The sequence below is a fragment of the Colias eurytheme genome, chromosome 13 (assembly GCF_061535395.1).
Source record: "Colias eurytheme isolate Ceu_HAF_F1 chromosome 13, ilColEury1 Martin Lab GWU primary, whole genome shotgun sequence".
Classification (NCBI taxonomy): domain Eukaryota; kingdom Metazoa; phylum Arthropoda; class Insecta; order Lepidoptera; family Pieridae; genus Colias; species Colias eurytheme.
Window position 1 is genome coordinate 592,784 of NC_142992.1, and position 20,721 is coordinate 613,504.

Consider the following 20,721-nt stretch of genomic DNA (forward strand, 5'->3'; position numbering starts at 1 on the left):
AAAAGCATTAGGTATAAACGATACAACTGATAAGGGTGCGACTGAGTAAACTTTTAAAAAGTTTTATTGAAATGTGAAGGTCACTTGCAGCACGATGTTATGCAGTCAGCCGGTGCCAGGCATGGGAGCGCCATCGCTGCCACACTTGCCGTTATCGAGACATTTCCCACAATGGAGCCGAACAGCGATTTTGACCATCACTAATGACACTGCTGAAGAGTATGATGAAAGCAAGGTACCTACTTTTATATTTGTGACAAATAGTGAGGGAAATATGAAGTTCAAAAGAGAAATATAGAGTAGAGAAATATAGAGTTTAAATAATAATATAATGTTTTCCACAAAGTAAATAGGTACGTATAAAATTAATTACAAGTACATTAAAACAAGTTGTATTAAATATGAGGATCCTAGAAAGTGTTTAGTGTTCATAGGAAATGCAAGTTTTCGTGAATTGAGTAATATTTATAGCCGCTTTGTAATCCATTCCCATCCTACATTCCGATTGTTCAAACATTATGTATCACGGTTGACTGGTGAGAAGATAGTTGATGAATATATGATTAACAAAAAAAGAGCGTATGTGTCTGTGTGCCGAGCACACGTGTCAGAAGTGAAACTTCTTTGACAAGATTCAAAGATACCAAAATCGTCACCTTACTCCATGACGTACCTACGGTATTGCCATGACGCGATCAAGTTTCACTTCAAAAAATAACAATGGACTTATATTCAGACGACTATTATTTGGTTATTTACCAAATCTTGACAGCATATTTTTTATTATTCTATTCGCGAAAAGCACCACGCAAAACATGCATGTAATATAATTCCTATAAGAAAATAATATGTTGTGTTGTGTGGATTATTATTTTAATATGATTAAATCCTTTAAGTTTAATGCTTAAACTCTTTTAAATATAAAATCTTGGCATCCTTATATAACACAAGTAAATATTTTAAGATCATAAATAGCACTCTGCTCAAGTTTATCCCGGAATAAAGTGATAACTTATGATGATCCACCGTGGCGCCATAGTTGGCAAGATGCTGCTTCGGGAAGTTATTTGGTTTTATTTTAGACTGTTCCTTATAGAAGTTTATGGGTATTGGATCTTTTGAGTATAAACACTATATACTTATATCACCTATTTATTTGCTTAACAAAATAAAACCCAGTCTTGTAAATTCATATGCGCTTTTCTATCTATACTTAATATTATAAAGCTGAAGAGTTTGTTTGAATGCGCTATCTCAGGAACTACAGGTCCGATTTGAAAAATTATTTCGGTGTTTCCCATATGCCCATTCATCGAGGAAGCCATAATATATCATCACGCTAAGACCAACAGGAGCGGAGCCACGCAGGTGAAACCGCGGAGCGCAGCTAGTATTTTATAAAATGTAATTATTATTATACACACACGGTATTAACATTAAAGACCGTAGTGTGCCTGAATGAAATGTAATTTAATACAGCTTAATAACACGTGTAACTTCATCGTGGTAAACCTCATAATTACGTTGGCTGGATAAATTGTATAGAATTTAATTGTGGCATTTTTTCCGAGCTTTACATCAATGCATGTTTTATTTTTAAGGGCCATCAGCGACAGTCGTGTGGCCTGTAATTAGTGTGTAGGTATACAAACAATGTTTGGCCTACTTTACTTAGATTCTATCTATGCTATCGAGCGTGCCTGGAAATAGTGCATTGTTTGAAAACCATCGCGTTTAAAACATTTCATGAATTATTTATTTTTAATACTGTCTTACTATATTCAAAATTTACAGTAAACTCAATTGTTAGCATGTTTACTTTTATTATATTTTATACTAACTAAAAGAAGGTATGTATAATTTAAAGCAATGCTTTGACATGCATCTTATAAGGGTAGTGAAAGTCAGCTTAAAGATATCAAGGAAGTATGAAGTATCTTATCTATTTGATATGGCATTGGAAAAATAACATAATGATAATTTAATAATGCAACGTAGCCTATTGACTGTTTATCCGTCTTGCTTACAAGTTACGGGTTTTGGTCAAACCTTGTGGCGCTACTGACTACTATTGACAATATTTAAAGAGACATAATAGGTATATTCCGTCATAAAAATAATTCGTATAGGTAAGTTCATTCTAACACTGGAATTTATAACTATAAGTTTACCCTGGAAAAAACCTAGGAAAAACGTTATAACAATTTTATTCTATTGTTATCAACTTGATACATAGATTAATGTTTATATGGTTTATATAGCTGTAAAATCCAACTGACTATCAGATCCTTCAGTGGCGCTGCCAATACCCATCCATATCATTCTACAAGAAAAAAAAAATTGGCAAACAATGACGCCACACAGTCTCGGAAGAGAAAATCGTATTAATAAGTGCCTTTGAAATTAAGCAATTACCTAGTTGACGCGATCAGTGCTGTTGGCAATGCGCCACAAAGTGACAATCCCGTGAGTCAGCATTACGTGGGACCTACGTGCGGCGGCGCGATCGATACGCTGCCTCCCCTCGCCCCCGCCCCCGCACCGCGCCCTGCACCTGCCAGACCACCGGCAGCTCCGTACCAAAAACCCCATAACACCCTTACACTCAGAAAAACCCCGTCAGAAACACAAAGTGCAATCCAGTCAATTCCAATCGCAAGTTCAGGGCCGAAGGTCGAAGACCGACACTACCTCAATTATACACTGGTTGACGAGAAGTCAATTTATTTGTGTTTTTGTGGATATTTTTAATTATTACGCGTAGACAAGGCCGTCGTTTATTTTGCTCGCAAATGTCTGATCATTCTCGCCGTGGACGCGCGTGTGTTGCTCGTATAGCCGGTGCAAGCGCGTAAAGTGCAGTTATGGCTTCGAAGGTACTAGTGCCTGGACCGTTCGCCTCCCTTCAGGTAAAGTCATATGCGATTTTCTAACAAAGGAGCTTTGTGCGCTGATAACGTTTGCACGCAAACCTTCAAATATAATTTTTAAGGTTTCGTTTACGTATTTATATTTATTTTTCGCTACATTTTAAATCTTGATAATAAAATGTGATTACTTAATTTTATTTATTTTTTAAGGATTTAATTTTTTGTTTTCAAACAAGCGTAACTACAAGAAAATAAATAAAAAATGCTTACAATTATTATTAAATTAATATAAAACGTAATATATAGATAAGTAGCTAGATGCGTAAGTTTTTTACAGCATATTTAAATTACATTTTTATAGTCTTAAAAATAATAACACAATAGAATATACAGCATCATTGTTTTTAATAATCATTTTTAAATATAATTCTGTAGCTAGGTATTATTATAATAGAATTTAATTTAAACGGGCAATTAAATTATATTTATAACCAACAACAATAAATAAGTAATAAGAAATAAACAATAGAATCTCTCTAGTACTACGGATTAAACTGGTATAGGTCATATCAAAACAAAGGACAATCGTGAGTCAGAGATTGCGATAGAGTTAGCAAATACATAGTTAATGCAGTCTAAACTGGGAGTTCCTTGTGTTGCGTTTTATAGCTTCTTGGCAATTAAATCTCAACTAATTACGGTGTGAATGTTCAAACAATAACAATAAATAATTCTTCGGCTATCATTATAATTTTACCTTCTTATTATATTACAATCTTTCATTACCTACATTAATGAATCTAGACGATATTTTGCATTTTTATCATAATTGCAAATAAACTCTGTCGTATTAATGTTAAAAAATTTTTTGTGTATTGTATGCATCTCGGCGTACATGAAAAGTATGCTAGAAATCACAATATTTACCGTATGAACAAAGCAATTTGTACCCAAAAAAGAATGCACCAATATACGAATAAAATAGGTCTACCACAGAATACAATACTATAACCAACCCATTCCAGATAAAGAAGTCCCCACCAGAGCCGTCAAGCAGCGGGTTCTACATCGGCAGCGGGGATGCGACCGCTCGGATCGCGCACCTCGAGCACAGCGTGCGCTTCCTCCAGGAGCAGCACCGGCAGATGCTGAGCGGGCTGCACGCGGAGATCGAGTCGCTGAGGGAGAGGAATAGAGGTTATCGTTTTGTTTGTAATGTCACTTTAGCAGTATAAAGGAAATAAACGTGTTTAAAGTTTTATGTCTGATTGTTCAAATAGATTTAAAAAAATAATAGGTGTTAAATATCAATCCCGTGCAAATATTGAGTCGTACTTAGCATATTTAAACTGTATCGAATGTATTTTAATACTTAAATAATTAAAGATTTCATTTTCTTTTCTTTTTCTAATGTTTTTATTAATCTAAGCATTTCCACTAACTAGGTACATCGTAATAAACCAAAGATATACTGGTACTATTATTAATAATATGTAATTTGTTTTATATGTAATGAATGAATGAATAGCATATGGAAAAGAACAGAAAATTAATCTAAATGCTATGATTTACGTTATTATTTTAAAATTTAAAAATAGAAATTATCGTGCAAATAATCGTGCGTTGGTCATTGCTAAATTTACAATTATTATCACTTTCCAGACTTACAATTCCAACTGATATTCAACAAAGAGCCATCCAAACCCAGCGCGACCGGAGGTGACGACAATGAAAATCAGGTGCGAATTCTTTTTGATTACTTCCTCGTCTTTTATGGCGGCTTTGCCATTGACGCTTAATCGGTGCACTCTTTAATGTTGAATGGTTTATATTGGTAGGTAGTAATCGAGATTTGAATTATAATTTTAATTTTTCAATAAAGTTAAATTATTATTTATTGCATTCAATATTAAAGTTGCTTTTAAATTTATGAACGTGGAGAAATATCCTTTGTTTATATGTATTTCCAATTTCTAATAATTAATTCGATAAAAAAAATGTCTATCTGTCAAATCGATCAGCTGATAATAACATGTACAGTCGTAAAAAGAAGTGATTCTGTCGAAGCTTTTAATAAATAATTGAATAGTGTTTATGTTATTTCTTTCATAATTCAGAATAGGATAATAATTAATATGAAATAAATAACAATTAATTAAGCGAACATTAAGTGATTTCTGTTGTATACATATAGTATATATTTTTTATTAAAACGTACGAGAGTATTTTTAAAGTGAAACTTTTATTACATCGTCTCAGACTTTTTGGTCTGTGTAGCGCATGTCGCGTGTATCGCGTCACGCGACATGCGCTACACAAAGCAGTGTTCGGAACCGTTCGAACAGTTTCACTTTTAGCGTGGTTTCATAAAACCACACAACATTTTTCCGTTTTCTTTAAAAAGTAATAGGTATGATATTTACTTATGTTTTCAATAAAACTTATAGATGACCGTATTACGGCGCGAGGTGGAGAGACTCGAAACAGAAGCGGCGGCGGCGCGAAGCGAAGCGAACACGTTCGAGCGAAAAGCGATACAGTTGCAGCAGCTTGTCGATGCGCAGGAACTGTAAGTTTTATAGTTTATCTCCTTGTTGTGGTATTATGTGGTATATATTGTTTTAATAATCTTAAAATTATTAGCTCTCTAGTTTTTCATCAGATGGCGATTTCAATATTGCTTGTAATTGCAGCAAGCTTAATAGTTAGTGCACAATATTTAATTTAATTATGATGTCTGCTCGTCGATATACTTACTATTTAGAGTGTAATATCATCTCAGAGATATTGTAAATATAGTTTTTAAAATCTCTGAAATGAATAAGTAAATGATATTATATTGTATGAAGAAGTGCTATCGCATTACAGATACAGGACCTGCGTCAATCTTGTGTTATCATGTTTCTCTAAGTATGAACTACGTGAATCTTTATTTCGATTAATTTGGTATTTATTATCTTTCCAAGCATTATGCTGCATCTTTATGTCCATCATTCGATTTTATGTGACTTTTATTATTATATTATTTTAAATTTAAATTCCAAACCAAAGATTCGTCATTTGTTCGATAGCAAGTTCCGCTCGCTCAAGCAGCGCGGTACTACGTTCGCGGCTTGTTTTTATGAATCTAATCTGTACTTAATTTTTCGATTTTAATTTTTCATTTAACTTTAATTACGATTAATTCTTTTTTTTAATTTCATGTTTACGTTCATTGTTTATATTATAGATGTGATTGTTAACTTTTCGCGGGCACCAGTCTTTCACGAATGTTAGTGTTAAGACATATAGACTGATAATATATGTGTTGATTGTTCATTTGTAATGAGAAAATAAATATTTAAATTGTGTGTGATCTTTATGCTATTCTTTCAAGCCGGTGGTTGTAATATTCCATCCAATACGTATGTATCTGGTGTTCCACAGCAAGCTCCGCTCGCTGGAGCAGCGCGGCGTTAGCGGTACTAGCGGGGCGGGCGGTAGCGGGGCGGGCGGCGCGGACGAGAGCCGCGCGGAGCTGCGCGCGCGGCTCGCGGAGGCGGAGCGGCTCGTGCGGCGGCTGCGCGGCGACGCGGAGCGGCAGCGCAGAGAGGTACTCGGGGGCGCGGGCGTCACCAACCTACTGTTCGACGGCGCGGCCGCACAACACGCGCACGTACGTCACTATTGTATAATGCGGCTGCGCGCGGAGGCTATATAAAATGTTGTATAATATAAGATTGATGTAATTTGATGGTGTTCAAGGAAATGATGAGTGTTTTGATAGTTAAAATTGAATTGGATGATGTTCAAGTGTAATAACGATATAAATAATTTTCATAATTATTGAGTTTTGAATGAATGAGATGAGGTAATGGTCATATTTGTAATCGATATAGCTACCTAATTAAATTTAAACAAGGCAAATTTGAACACATACTTACTAAATTTGTAAAAGTACAAAACTGGGTTAAACGTCAGTACTTACATAATACAGGCTATAACTATCGATATTAAATCATACATAAAAGTATTTATGTACAGCTGTGAAACGAGTGAATCCGCGTGCAGCCATGTATTGCGTTGAGACGCATACAACCGGCGCGGACGGGACTTAACGTTCGTGATCGGTGCATTTTATAATACCTATACCTAACGTGCGAGTGGCCTAAATTGTTTTCTTTAGTTTGACTGTTCCGTTTCCGCGCCGTCGTTTTTTATTTATTTTTTGTTAGTACTTAGTCTTTATCTGTAGTTTTATACCTTATTTTCGTTTCTATGTAGCCCCTTGTACTGTAACTGTATCACCTTATCTTTTTAGTGCATTCAGTAATCAAGGTGTTTGTTAGGTTAATGTTAATTATTGTTATGTATCCGTATTAGTAAATGAAATAGAATTTTATTTATGTGGTACCTAGTTGTTTGGAATCGTTTTGAATATTTTTAGATTAGATTTAAAGGGAAATATATGTAATAAATATTTAGTAATTTTTACTGTATCTCAAGGAATGTAAAGGTAAATTAATATATTGAGAAGTTTTTAACTTTAAATTTCGATCAATTGACTCTGTGGATGTACCTAATATTTATAAATTAAATCAGCCCAATTTTCGCAACAGAAACCATAACAACTTATTGCACTTAAATGTCCTTTATTTATCATCAGATTTAATACTGTCTCTGAATAATGATAACTAATGCCAGAATAAAGCTATTTACAAATACCATCAAGCGGATGTTTGACATTATAATATCGTATGTGATAAAACAGTTGCAGTGTATGAAAAATTCGTTAATACGAGCGAGCGGTATGGATGCGTTTGGCTTCCAAAACTTCCAATATCCACACATGCACACAACAGACTTTTGGAGGGAACCACTTAGAGAGTGAGTAGCTTTTGTATTTATTAGCCAAAACCAAAGGGTTTTGTATTTATTAGCCAAAAGCAATTATGAGTGAGGAAACTCTTATTTGTTAACCTTATCATTAAATTTTGATATAGACCTAGTTACCTACATAATATAATAAGCTATTAACTTGGATGCACAAATTGAAAATGATATAAAAATAGCTAGAGAGTTAGAGACTAGTGAAACTTTACATACTACACATATCATTCAAGTACTTATTATAATGCAACAGTAAAAGTTTCTCGTTATTATTTATATAAAAATATTAATTGAAATACATTATCCTTCCAGAGAATACAGCATGGGATCTCGAGGCAGGAACCATAGACGACCGAACACGCTGCCCGAACTATCGGCAGTTGGACAGCAGATACGCTCTACCGTGTATGCTAATCGTAAGTGCATTTAAATAAAATTAACTAGCCTCGCCTCTCGGTTTCACCCGCGTAGCTCCACTCCTGTTGGCGTGATGATATGTAGCTTGTAGCCTTCCTTTGTAAATGGGCTATCGGAATTTGTACAATTTTGAGTAAATCAAATACGAAGTTTAATGGACTTGACATTGGAACGATATATTTTGGCGTGGTAAAAAGTAGGTAATTTCACTCTTGTGAAAAAAAAGAAACAAATAAACTTACAAACATTTTGCATTAATACCATTTGTGTCACACATAATTGAATAGAAGGCTATTCTGAATTAATTTGTAACTGAATTAATTTCAGATATGCGAGTAAGAGGGCATCCGGAAAGAGTAAAAAAATCGCATACAATCAACGGGGAAACACACAATGGGAAGAGTCCTGAAGAATCATCAGGTGATTGTTTTTTATTTTATTTGCGATGAGGGATTTGAACCCGCAATTTTTGTTTATTTTGTTTATATTTTGTTCATAATATATCCAATTTCAGATTACGCACGATTAGAACCGATAAATAGAGATAATATAGAGAAAGCGAACGGTAGTACCGTGCCCACATATCCTGAATTAAAAATTGTGGTCACTAAAATAATACCGCACGGAAACGGTGAGAACAATGGGCTTTGTAATTAACTAACCCATACTAAGCAATCGTATAAACATGACTAAACAAATCTCACTAATAATTATATTTTTTCTAACATAATTCATATATGTAGTTAACTACCGAATTCAAATCGAAAAAGCTATCTAAAAAAATCATGCTTTCTCATATAGGTAAAAAGCCTTCGCTTTAAAATTAGCGTGTAATAACACGATACAACGTTAATAATAAGGGATCTACAACGCGATACAACTTAAATAAGCTAGATAAATGTGTATTAATAAGTATTTTCCATATTTCAGTAAGCACATCAACATCAGCCGACGGCAAATCGAGAACGCGCCGACCGCATCGTAAAAACGGCACAGAGCAAACATAATAATCCAGCGCCATCTGTTGACGCGATGCTCTCACAAATATAGTCTCATCATGACATTTAACAATATATTTTGACGTTTGCTTGTCAAATGCACTATAACCGCCTTAACATTTTAGATACGGTGTATTTAATTGTGTATAGCATGCAATGTGGCTGGATAGATATGAATGAATGAATGAATGAATGAATGAATGAATGAATGAATGAATGAATGAAAGCTTTATTGTACACACCAAAATAATGAAATAACAATAAGTAAAATATACATCAAATTGCACAATAGGCGACCTTATGGCTACAGAGCCATCTCTTCCAGGTAACCCAACCAAGGAAAACAGTAACAAAGAAAGAATACAAGTAGGTGGTGCATACCAAAGCAATATATATAATAATAATATAGTAATACTAAGAAAGTAGGAATATAAATAATACATAATTTACAACAATAAAGAAAATAATATATATAATATATAATAAAATAAATAAATACAGATAAGAGAAAGAATATATAAAGTCATCACTTAATTAAGGACATGTGGTAATCAAAGAGCATGTTTTTGAAAACATCAATGGATCTAGCTTTGCGTATGGCTATTGGTAATTGATTCCATAGTCTAATAGCTTTGACAGTGAATGAGGTGTTAACAAATTTTGTTTTATGTATAGGTACATTAAGGAGGCAAGTATCGTTCGATCTCAAATTCAACCCATGATTACGAGCGTATTCAAAATTATTTTTTAAATAGGGCGGGGTTCTGGGATCGAATAAAATTCCAAACAGTAGATGCAGCACATGAGCATCCCGGCGATATCTGATAGGCAGCCATTTCAGCCTGTGACGATAAGCGGAGACGTGGTCAAACTTGCGCAATCCAAAGATAAAACGGATGCACAAGTTCTGAAATCGCTCAAGCTTGTCAAGCTGGATTCCAGTTAGGTCACAGAAACTGACATCAGCGTAGTCGAGGATGGGAAGAAGGAGTGATTGCGCTAACAAAATTTTGGTCGGAATCGGAAGAAAGTTTCGTAATCGCTTAAGGGAGTGGTATGCCGCAAATAACTTTTTACTAACATGTTTCATGTGCTCATGCCAGGAAAGTGTAGAATCTATATGGACACCTAGGTTTTTAACAGACTGACTGAAAGGGATTTTAGTGTCGTCAACGTAAACAGATGGTAAATTATCCCATACAATTTTAGACATAAACTGCGGACTTCCAATAATAATAGTTTGCGTTTTGTGGGGATTAATTTTAAGGCCATACAGCTTGCTCCACCTAACGATAAAATCGAGATCAGTATTAGTTGAGTGAATGGCTGCAGGCAAATCCGACAAAGGAGAATGTGTGTAAATCTGGAGATCATCAGCATACATGTGGTACCGGGATGAAATGTTGCTCGTAATGGAGTTAATGAAAAGTGAGAAAAGAAGAGGAGAGAGGACACCGCCTTGTGGTACACCTGCAGTCAGATAACTCCAAGATGAGATAGACTCGTCTAGCTTTATCCTCTGCCGGCGACCATGCAAAAAGCTACGAAACCACTCTAACACCGACGCAGATATGTTAATAGAACGCAGCACACTCAAAAGTACGTCATAGTCAATACAATTAAATGCATTACTAAAATCTAGTAATGTTAGTATCGTGAGCTGCTTATTATCCATACCTAACCGAATGTCATCAGTTATTTTTACTAAAGCAGTAGCCGTACTATGCCCGGGGCGGAAACCGGATTGTAGAGGATTGAGTATGGAGTTGGAGTTTAGGAAAATACTTAATTGGTGATGGATAAGTTTTTCGAGAACTTTGGAGAGGAAAGGGAGAATGGATATAGGACGGTAATCAGACAGTGAGCTAGCATTCGATTTCTTTGGAAGTGGGATAACATTGGCGTCTTTCCAAACTTCAGGGAATGTGCTGGATGAAATAGAGTGGTTAAGGATGTTGGTGATTGTAGGAAGGATGATGTCAAGGATAGGAACGATCATAGCACGGCTAATATTGTCACAACCGACAGCTTTAGAAGATATGGATAATATGTTCTTCTTAACATCGCATTCGGTGAAAGGTGAGATGTTAAAAGGGTTTACAGGAGAATAAGGTAAGGATGAAAGGAAATTAAGGGTAGCCTGTTTATCGACACTGTCAAATAGGACAGGAGGAGTGGAAAAGTGTGCATTTAACTGGTCGATATTCAGGTTCGTAGATGACACTTTAGGTTGTTTGCCTACTCCAATCGTTTTAAGAAATTTCCACACAAAACATGGATCACCATTTTCAATGGATGAATGAATATGGCGGCGCTGTGCATCCCGGCACACAGCATTGCAACGATTCCTCAGTCTTACATACCTCTCCCTCGCCTCATCAGAAGGACACGATTTTAATTGAGATTTGGCTTGGTTTTTTAAATTCAGTTGCGATTTAATTTCCTCAGTGAGCCAAGGTGCAGGCAAGTGTTTTAGCTTCACCGGGCGTGCTGGAGCGTGAATGTCGTAGAGCTGCGTAAGAAAGGAGTTAAATAGCATTACTTTTAGATATTCAGAGTATAATTTATTAACATGATATTATGGTGACTTAATAATGAAGCTTTTTTTATATTTTTTTGGTAACATCAATTTCGCACATTTGCGAAGATCTATCGTAAATGTACCTACAAGATGATTTGCTAGGCTGTGTACTTAATTACACTTTTCACGCACTTAATAGTGTGAAAAGTAAGGACAACTTAATATTTTAGGTATTTTAGACTAGTTTTAGAAAGTTTAAAATTTACTATTCACTTTTGACATTCACTGTACCGAATTTAATGTAAGGGCAGCTACACACAGTATGATAGAAAAGCGGGAAATTTTAAAAACTGGTTTTGAATTAAAAAAAAATTCTAACTTAAATGAAATTGTCGTTTTGTTGAATGTTGTGATTTGCAAACGAAAAATATTAAGGAATGTGGAGATAAAGTCAAATATTTTGTAGGCTGTGAGACTGTACCTAAAACGATTAAAGATCGATTTAATTTACCTGTAATATGAATACACGTTCAATAATACAATGCAATATTATGGTTCATATTATAACATATAACTTATTATTACTATCTTGCTTAGTGATATACATGAAAAAAGGTTTGAAAAAAGGTTTTATAGACATAAAGTCTAGTGATTTGAGTCAATTGCCACTCGGTAGGTATTTTATTGAAGTTTTACTTAGATATTAAATTAAAATATTTAAAAACATGCAAAAAATATGTAGACTGAATTATGATGATGTAATGGCGCCAAAAGTATGATTGGACTTAGAAGAGACTATTCAAAAAGATGCCAAATATTGAATTTTTTATCGGGGAAATTTTTTTAAGTAGGTACCTACTTAAAGTATTAGGTACCTAATACACCACTTGCATAACACTAAATTTTTAACCATATATTGTATGGACTATTTTGAACATTAGTCAAAATAAACTAGTTACTTTCATAATACCTATTATAGTAAAAAAATATGTTTTTAATAATACGGCATACGCGTCAGTTCGAATAGTCTTTCCAAGAAGAAAATGTGAAAAGTGTTAACTGTGATTTAAATAATTGTGCCTCAAAACAAATACGCCTGGCTATAATTACTGTCATTCCCACAAAATAATATTATATTATTATTATATACTTAAGTGTCGTATCTTCCTTAACAAATTATTTTAACTTAGAGTCCAGTCCCAATGGTGTTTAATGATATATATATATTAATTAGAATGTGTTGCAACGTTCCAACTTTTACTTAACAAATGAACATGCACCTCAAAACAGTGCTCAAACTCTTAAAAAAATATTAATAGAGAAAATATCAATTCCAATTTAGAATAATTGCTAGTACTGCCATTTAGATGTTTTAATAAACATTTTCTTATTAAAGATATGGATGTATTGAATAGGTAGGTACTGTGAATAAAGTACGAATATTTTGCGGTTGTAAGGTTTACACTGAATTTTAGAATTCAGTTTCAAATTTCAGTATAGAAATGCAATAATTATAAAGCCGCACTATTTCGTACTGTATTTGCCTTGGTATGTATTAGAGTTGATTATTCGATAGGTGTAGATGAAGCGATAAAATACAGTCTTCTTTTAAAGGATGATTCACACTTGATGGAATGCGATCGGCCTGTCAACAATCAAAATAAAATACCTACACTTATTAAAAAGATGATGTGATAAAATATATGCAATACACTCTAACATAAACTATTGTTTATTAATTTGTAAAAATATGATGATTTCCAAGTAACGTTCGGTCAAATGAGAATCGTCTCTTCACTCACAATATAACTTTAAATAAATATGCACAGATATATACCTAAAACAGATTTATAAACGTGAATCTAATAAAATGTATAGGTATATATGTAAATTAAGTTACGACACATTTGTGAAGCAACCTCTTAAGTTTTACGATGTCAGAACAACTAGGTATTTATTGTATATTTTTATGCATAACTCTTGCACATAAGTCGTCGTCGTAATTTTTTGTTAGTTCAATGACTGTTCCAATCGAATGATTACATGAAACGAAAAAACAATATTTTTATTACAATATATTAACTATCCTAATAGTTAACACTCTGAAATATATTACACGTATCAACAATTCAACAATAATAATTATTATGATAGGTAATAATTAGTGGCATGGCTCTAGACGACTTATGTGCAAAGTCCCTCTTAGCTGCATTTGTGAGAGTGTTGACGTAGTAATGCTATCATGTAGCCTTATCATAATCTAATTATATTATAAACAATTACTTATATTATGAATGAATTATATTTATTGCCCAATTTGTGTTTTATTATATTTTGAACTAGCTTACCGCCCGCGGCTTCGCCCGCTATGTCTAAAACCTAATAACTTATATAACTACTAAAACCTTCCTCTTAAATCACTCTATCTATTAAAAAAACCGCATCAAAATCCGTTGCGTAGTTTTAAAGATTTAAGCATACAAAGGGACATAGGGAGTCCCTTTAAATAAGTCACTTTCTCTGTCCCTAATAGGGACAGAGAAAGTGACTTGTTTTATACTATGTAGTGATTAATTATTGTCCGAGATAGGCATACGTACCTATCAAGAATAATATAATATTGACAATCTTGAAACCATATAAATTTTATACGTCATAATCATTATTTCATAAGCATCCCAAGTCATACATAGAGTATATTATTTAAAATCTTGGTCAAAAATACAAGACTTTTACAATTAATTAATTATTGTTTCAATAAAAAGGGAGAGTAACTAACGTATAAGGTCTAATAAGGAAAATAAAAAAAGGTATAATGTAAAATTCATTTATTATCCAACATCAGCTTATTAAAAATTCAAAGAACTCATTTCCACAGGTCTTATAGACGTTGCCTAGCAACCATAATAAAGATTCATTGACTATTTTATTATCTATACTTAACACTTTTTTAATAACATCACTCATTTTATTAGAAACAATAACATTTAATATTAAATTGTATACAGATTCATTTGTGTTGGCCAAAGTTCGACAGATATACACAAAGTCACAACATGGATGATCTTGCTTACATAATAAATGATTTTCTATACTTTTAGTGAATTGTTCTAATAGTTTTGTAATTAATTCTTCTGTGATAAAACTGGGGAAGTCAGGATGACAGGATAGAATGAAGAGCAGTTGTGAAGCTTCCAAAGTGAGATGAGATTTTGTTAGTGACTGTAATATCTTCTGGAGGTACTCCACTCTGGAAAAATAAATTAAATTTGTAATACAGGATTTCAACATCATCTTGGAATATTGACTACAAATTACTACAAAAACTCAGTAAATAATATTATTATGTTTAAACAAGTTAAAGTATTAGTAGCTGGAGAAATACATAAAAATTATGTAAAAAAATTATATTTTGTGAAACAGGTTGGAAATGTGGGTTTTGAATTTCATAAATAAACCCCTGATGAAAAATAAAATACCATAAATAAAGATAATGTAAGTACTTATAAAATTTTATTGGTAATACAGACATGTCTTGAATTGTACAATAATCTATACTAATATTATAAAGCTGAAGAGTTTGTTTGTTTGTTTGAACACGCCAATCTCAGGAACTACTGGTCCAATTTGAAAAATTCTTTTGGTGTTAGATAGCCCACTATCGAGGATGGCTATAGGCTATATATTATAATTAGGAGGCTAAGGAGCGAAGCCTTTTGAAAACTTTATTGAAAACTTTTTAAAAACTTACAACCGTTATTGAAAACTTTTAAGAATGAAATAACTATTATTTCTTTTATTCTACTTTTGAATTAAATTATTTATCACTACTTACTTCAATCCATCTCCCATTTGATACACAAAATGCTTGAGAGCATACCAACATGCATCTTGCACCTCTTCATTTGTGTGTAGTTCGCTCAATTTGGATAGAGCCCCCTGCGATGTGAGGATGTCACACACTTTAGTACCAGAAGCCGCTAGGTTACCTAGTGTCCATGTACATGTGACCTGGAATGTTTAGTTTATGAAATTAGTACATACTATATTGTATAATTCTTTAAGTTAGGTCAGACTGTAATTTTAACCAATATAAAAATAAGGGTTTTTGCCAACTGTCTACACATCAAATTTAAACAAAACTATATCTATACTAATATTATAAAGAGGTTTGTATGTATGTTTTCACGCATAAACTACTGGACCGATTTTAAAAATATTATTATAAAATTTGATTATAAATATCGATTATAAAAATTGGCAAAGATAATCTTTAGACCCTGAGAAAGAACATAGGCTACCTTTTATTGCGAAATATGTACCACGGGCGAAGCCGGGGCGGACCGCTAGTTTGAAATAATCACTAATAATCATGATGATTTCCATTTCATAAATTTAAAGCTGTTATCCTAAATAATGTACTTATCAGTTTAAAATTATGTTTATGGGATCTTTCCCAGAATTCCCCATAATTAATAATTAAATCATTAACTTTAATTCCTACAAAGCTTAAAAAACAGTAAGTAAAAATTCTTACAGCCAACTCAGTAGCGAGGTTATCAACGGCAGCTAGTAAATATGTACCAGTAGCTTTGGCAATGGTGAAGCAGGCCTTGCTATCTCCCATTGCAAGATTACAGCAGCATCCCGCTGCAGCACATTGCTTCTTTATGTCAGCACCTGGAAAATCCATACTATAATATTATAAATGCGAAAGTAACTCTGTCTGTCTGTCTGTTACTCAATCATCCCTAAACTACACAACACAACCAATTTGCATGAAATTTGGTATGGAGATATTTTGATACCTGATAAAGGACATAGGCTATCTTTTATTGCGAAATATGTACCATGGGCGAAGCCGGGGCGGACCACTAGTATGAAATAAATGTATAAGATTATTATTAATAGTTATAAATTTACTGTTTGTCAAGAGAATCTGAACCTTTGGCGACAGAGGAATCTTCTTGAATAATAAGACAAAGATATTTAAATTAGGTGGAAATGATTATACTGGTATAATCAGAAAGTGGCTTGTAAAAGTAACAACCAACCAATACTAACAATAATAATTACATGCAACAGTTTGATTTCATTACCCATTATTAGCATATATCATTAGGTACACCTACTCAGTAACTATATTAATTACAACAATACCTGTTAATTCTCTGACTATGCCTCTTAAAGCTCCATGTACATTGAGCAATTTCTCAATGTTTGTAGGTTCTTCCATAACAGCATTTTTAAGTTGATTTAATTCTTGTGCAGTTATAGTCGATTTTGTTTTTAATTTGTCAATAATTTCTGCAGCATTGTGAGTTGTTGTGCTGTAAATAAATCTTTATTATTAGATTAAAGGCAAAACTATTAATATTATAAGTAATAAAGGATTTGCAATTTAAAAAGGCGGAAAACATACCAAGTTCCAAATGAACGTCTTATATCGCTAATTTCATCTCTATGGGTTCGCCTATTAAGTTGAAGTAGACTTCGATTGTTTTGCCGTATGCTATCGATGGGTTCTTCCATTATTTACTTTTTATCCGCAATTTTATTTAATTAAATTATAAGATTCGCATATTTTCAAGATCCATAATATGAGTTTGACATTGGCAAGTGGCAACTAAATTTATAAACATCTTTGACACTGACATAAGAATGATGCGTTCTAAAATATATATTTTTTGTAATAACATCGTAATAACATGGTAATAAATGAGCTTACAATATAATGTTGTCTTCAATTAAAATTTTATTCTATTATTTTGCCCACGAGATTGGCAAGCAGCTTCGCTCGCGTGGTTAGAGAAATTTAGGATTTTTGGGATTTGTCATCAATGTTAAATTTTTAATATAGCACCATCTAGCGGAATTAACCCTTAATCGGCCATGACTTCAAACAAGTTTATTTTAATACATCAGTACGGGGTTATATCGACATTAAACAGTAAAATATTAAAAAGTAAAATATTGGGTGGCTTATAGGTTTTTTTGGCGGTGGGATATTATTTCCCTATAACCATTAAAAGTTATGTTTTGTGGGAAATTATTTCCCTATATCCATGAACATACATGTGGGAAATAATTTCCCACTTTTGCCGCTTTTGCCCGCGCCTATACTCGTCGATTTTAACACAGGGACAAAAAATAAAAATGCATCATTAAATTTATTATTTATTGAATATGTATGAATTTTTAAATTACTTTTTACTTTACTCAACTTTTTACTTTTTATACCTACTTTGTATCCTTACAGGATAAAGGGAAATATATTCCCACTTGAAGATTTCATACACGGCTACAGGGTATTAATTTCCCAAAATTTTTTGAATCAGAAAAAATAACCCAAAGTAACAGCTTTCGTACGTCATTTTGTTTACATTTGATAAATAACACGTTTTTCTTTACGAATTATAAACAATTGCATATTTACAGGAATTTTTCTGGGCGTAGATCCAAAAACTATCTTGAATTTCGGGAAAAAACGGTCGTTTTAATGAACTTTTTACTTCGATTGTCTACTGACATTCACAGTTGACGTTTAGAAAGAAGTGTTGCTAGAAAAAAATTAAAAGAACTATCTATCTTAAGGTGCGTTCCTTAAATTTTACCGTATCTTTAAAAATACAAAAAATAATAATTAATTTGTGGGCAATGCCGAGGTGGGAAAATAATATCCCCATGGCTTATTAAGGGTTAATGAAAGTTGAGAGAAAAAGTAGCTTCTTGATTGGCCCAATAATAATTATCATTCTCTAGATATAAAAATTATATCGTAATAGCTCGTTTGCTATGAAGAAAGACAAACAAACATGATTTTGCATAAATTTATTATAATTATTTTATAATATTATATTGGTAGCGAAGTAAGGATAAAGGTGCTGGGTGAGGCTGAGTATAAGTTCACCCGAAATAAATATACATATACTTACAATATAATAATAATATGTATAAGTACCTAATACATGCTGACTGCTGAGACAGGTTTATAAGTATGATCAGTATGATTCTTTTAACCATTGATTAAGGAGTTGAGAGAGCAACAGATCAGCCAGTATATTTTTATGTTACCTACGTGTATTATAAGTAAGGCTGATTATGTATGTATTAACATAAACACGTGTATTATCTTCGTTCCTTATATCGTTATTATCTTTTTTCCGATGGAGTAAATTTATTTTCCATATTGATTTAAATATAAATAATTATTCATGTAAAATTTCTGCGTCCTGTGTCATGAAGATAATAATATAATATCGCATATTATATTATTTAATAAAAAAAAAACGTGTGGCACTCGGGGACTGCCGCGGTAAAGCTATTGCATGCTATGCCTTCAAGCCACACCTCCGTGCCCGTCGGAGTGGAGAGCGTGAGGTTTTTTCGTTACGGAATTTCTGGATTCGGTCCCCGCGCTCAAGGCCCGCGATAGAAGCTATGCAATAGCTTAAAATTGCTCATATATTTGGTGTATGAAATGCTTTTGATAAATAAATTGATTAATGATCCCACCAAAAACATTTCATGTAAAATGTTGCCAAGACGAGCCCATATGACTCGCACTGTCAAAAAGTTATCAGATCTCATGTAGAGCCAAGCTTCTAACAAACACTACACGCCCTAACTTCACAAACTCTACACCTTAGTCAAAATATGTGGCTTGGCCATTTCGCTACATTCACATCGGCGTAAGGTGAAAAATTAATTCACTGTTCATTACTTTTGTGTTATATACAATACAATAGTTCTTGTAGTAACGAACGGCCAAGCCACATATTTTGACTACCGTGCCCCCAGATAGTAATTGCATTGTATGTTTGAAGCTACTGCATAATTAGCTATACAAAAACCAAAACATCAATTATAATTGAATTTTATTAATATCATTACCAAGGTATTATTTATCACAAGATAATGGCGGACTGTATAGTGTATATTTTTATACTGTACACAGCCTACAAGCACGGGTTGGGGATCATTAATCAATTTCATTGCTAAAGGCCTTTATGTATGGACACAGCTTTTGTTTCCTTCACATTTTCTGAACAAAACACTCGAGCTTTATTAATACTTAAAAAGCCGACGCTAAAATTCATTCGTTCAATGGAGATGAGATGAGATAACTTCTGTGAACAGATGCTGTATTAATGTTAAAATAATTATAGCTGTAGCTTATTCGACATTTTTAAAGGGGTATTTCTTTCGTGCGTGTGTTTGTTACTGAACTCCTCCTAAATGACTGGACCGATTTGAATAATGTTTTTGTCTTCGGATGGATTCGAGAAAATAAGTTTTATAATTCGACCTCGAGCCGAGCCGCGGGCAAAAGCTGGTTTTATCATAAATATTGTATCAGAATCGTATCAGACCAAACTAAATACGTAGGTATTACCGTTTATTTGTCACAAAAGTAGATTTTACCGAAAATAATATATTCCGGAAAAGACACCGGAGTATTCCAGTTCAAAAAACCTACAATCAGAATGTTCGAACAAAACGTTTTGTGTAAGCCGTGGAATCGATCAATCAGAATTCAGTATTAAGCTATACTGCTCTATAGATTAATGGCCCTTCCTTTATGTTCAAAGGTGGGGTCCACCATTGTTTGACGAGAATGCGTTATACTTAGTAACTGTATTTCGGGAATTTGATGGTTCTATCAAGGAAATAATGATGAATGAAGTGGTGATGATGAACATTGAAATTAAGTTCAACTAAATTATTTTTCAGGCAATTCGGATTAAGTATATATTGTTTTTTAATGTAGCGGCTTACAAAATGAAATGAATCGAAATGTAGCAAACCTAAAAATTGCTAAATCATGCAACCCAACAAGATTAGGGATTAAGATATGAATCTTTTTTGGGAAGATCGAATAAAAGGCAGTGGGCACGAATATAAATAACGTGAAGGGTAAAGTGTGGAAAAGTTGATGTAATTGTTAACTGTAATCTTGTGCAAAAAAATTGTTTGTGTATAATACAATAACGATTATGATTGCAACTAGGAAAACTTCGATACTTATTTAATAATCTATTTTATA

At 33.2% G+C, this 20,721-nt stretch overlaps 2 protein-coding genes across 3 annotated transcripts; one reads left to right on the top strand and one right to left on the bottom strand.

The window, feature by feature from the left end:
• The first annotated feature begins 18 nt into the window (after positions 1-18).
• On the top strand, positions 19-9,322 carry LOC149903186 (uncharacterized). 2 transcript variants are annotated; one of them, XM_090108988.1, is made up of 10 exons: positions 19-235; positions 3,896-4,067; positions 4,533-4,609; positions 5,318-5,439; positions 6,297-6,525; positions 7,621-7,736; positions 8,052-8,155; positions 8,484-8,576; positions 8,671-8,787; positions 9,087-9,322. In XM_090108988.1, the coding sequence occupies exons 1-10, from the start codon at positions 95-97 to the stop codon at positions 9,161-9,163; spliced, it is 1,248 nt and encodes a 415-aa protein (XP_089965114.1). In that variant the 5' UTR covers positions 19-94; the 3' UTR covers positions 9,164-9,322. The 2 variants fall into 2 exon arrangements, with proteins under 2 accessions (XP_089965114.1, XP_089965115.1); XM_090108989.1 differs by lacking the exon at positions 19-235 and adding an exon at positions 2,525-2,909.
• A 5,166-nt stretch (positions 9,323-14,488) lies between these two features.
• LOC149903187 (uncharacterized) lies at positions 14,489-17,257 on the bottom strand. The gene is made up of 5 exons (XM_090108990.1): positions 17,098-17,257; positions 16,836-17,005; positions 16,213-16,355; positions 15,511-15,686; positions 14,489-14,925 (listed from the first exon to the last, which is right to left on the bottom strand). Exons 1-5 carry the CDS (start codon positions 17,205-17,207, stop codon positions 14,517-14,519), a joined length of 1,008 nt encoding a protein of 335 aa, XP_089965116.1. The 5' UTR covers positions 17,208-17,257; the 3' UTR covers positions 14,489-14,516.
• Positions 17,258-20,721: the final 3,464 nt, after the last annotated feature.

Excerpts from the sequence above, each read along its gene's own strand:
- LOC149903187 (XM_090108990.1), bottom strand. The coding sequence starts at position 17,207 with ATGGAAGAACCCATCGATAGCATACGGCAAAACAATCGAAGTCTACTT. Across the intron at positions 17,006-17,097 it reads AGACGTTCATTTGGAACTTG|CACAACAACTCACAATGCTG; the intron begins GTATGTTTTCCG and ends ATTTATTTACAG. Across the intron at positions 15,687-16,212 it reads ACCTCGCTACTGAGTTGGCT|GTCACATGTACATGGACACT; the intron begins GTAAGAATTTTT and ends TAAACATTCCAG.
- LOC149903186 (XM_090108988.1), top strand. The coding sequence starts at position 95 with ATGTTATGCAGTCAGCCGGTGCCAGGCATGGGAGCGCCATCGCTGCCA. Across the intron at positions 5,440-6,296 it reads CTTGTCGATGCGCAGGAACT|CAAGCTCCGCTCGCTGGAGC; the intron begins GTAAGTTTTATA and ends GGTGTTCCACAG. Across the intron at positions 8,156-8,483 it reads CTCTACCGTGTATGCTAATC|ATATGCGAGTAAGAGGGCAT; the intron begins GTAAGTGCATTT and ends AATTAATTTCAG.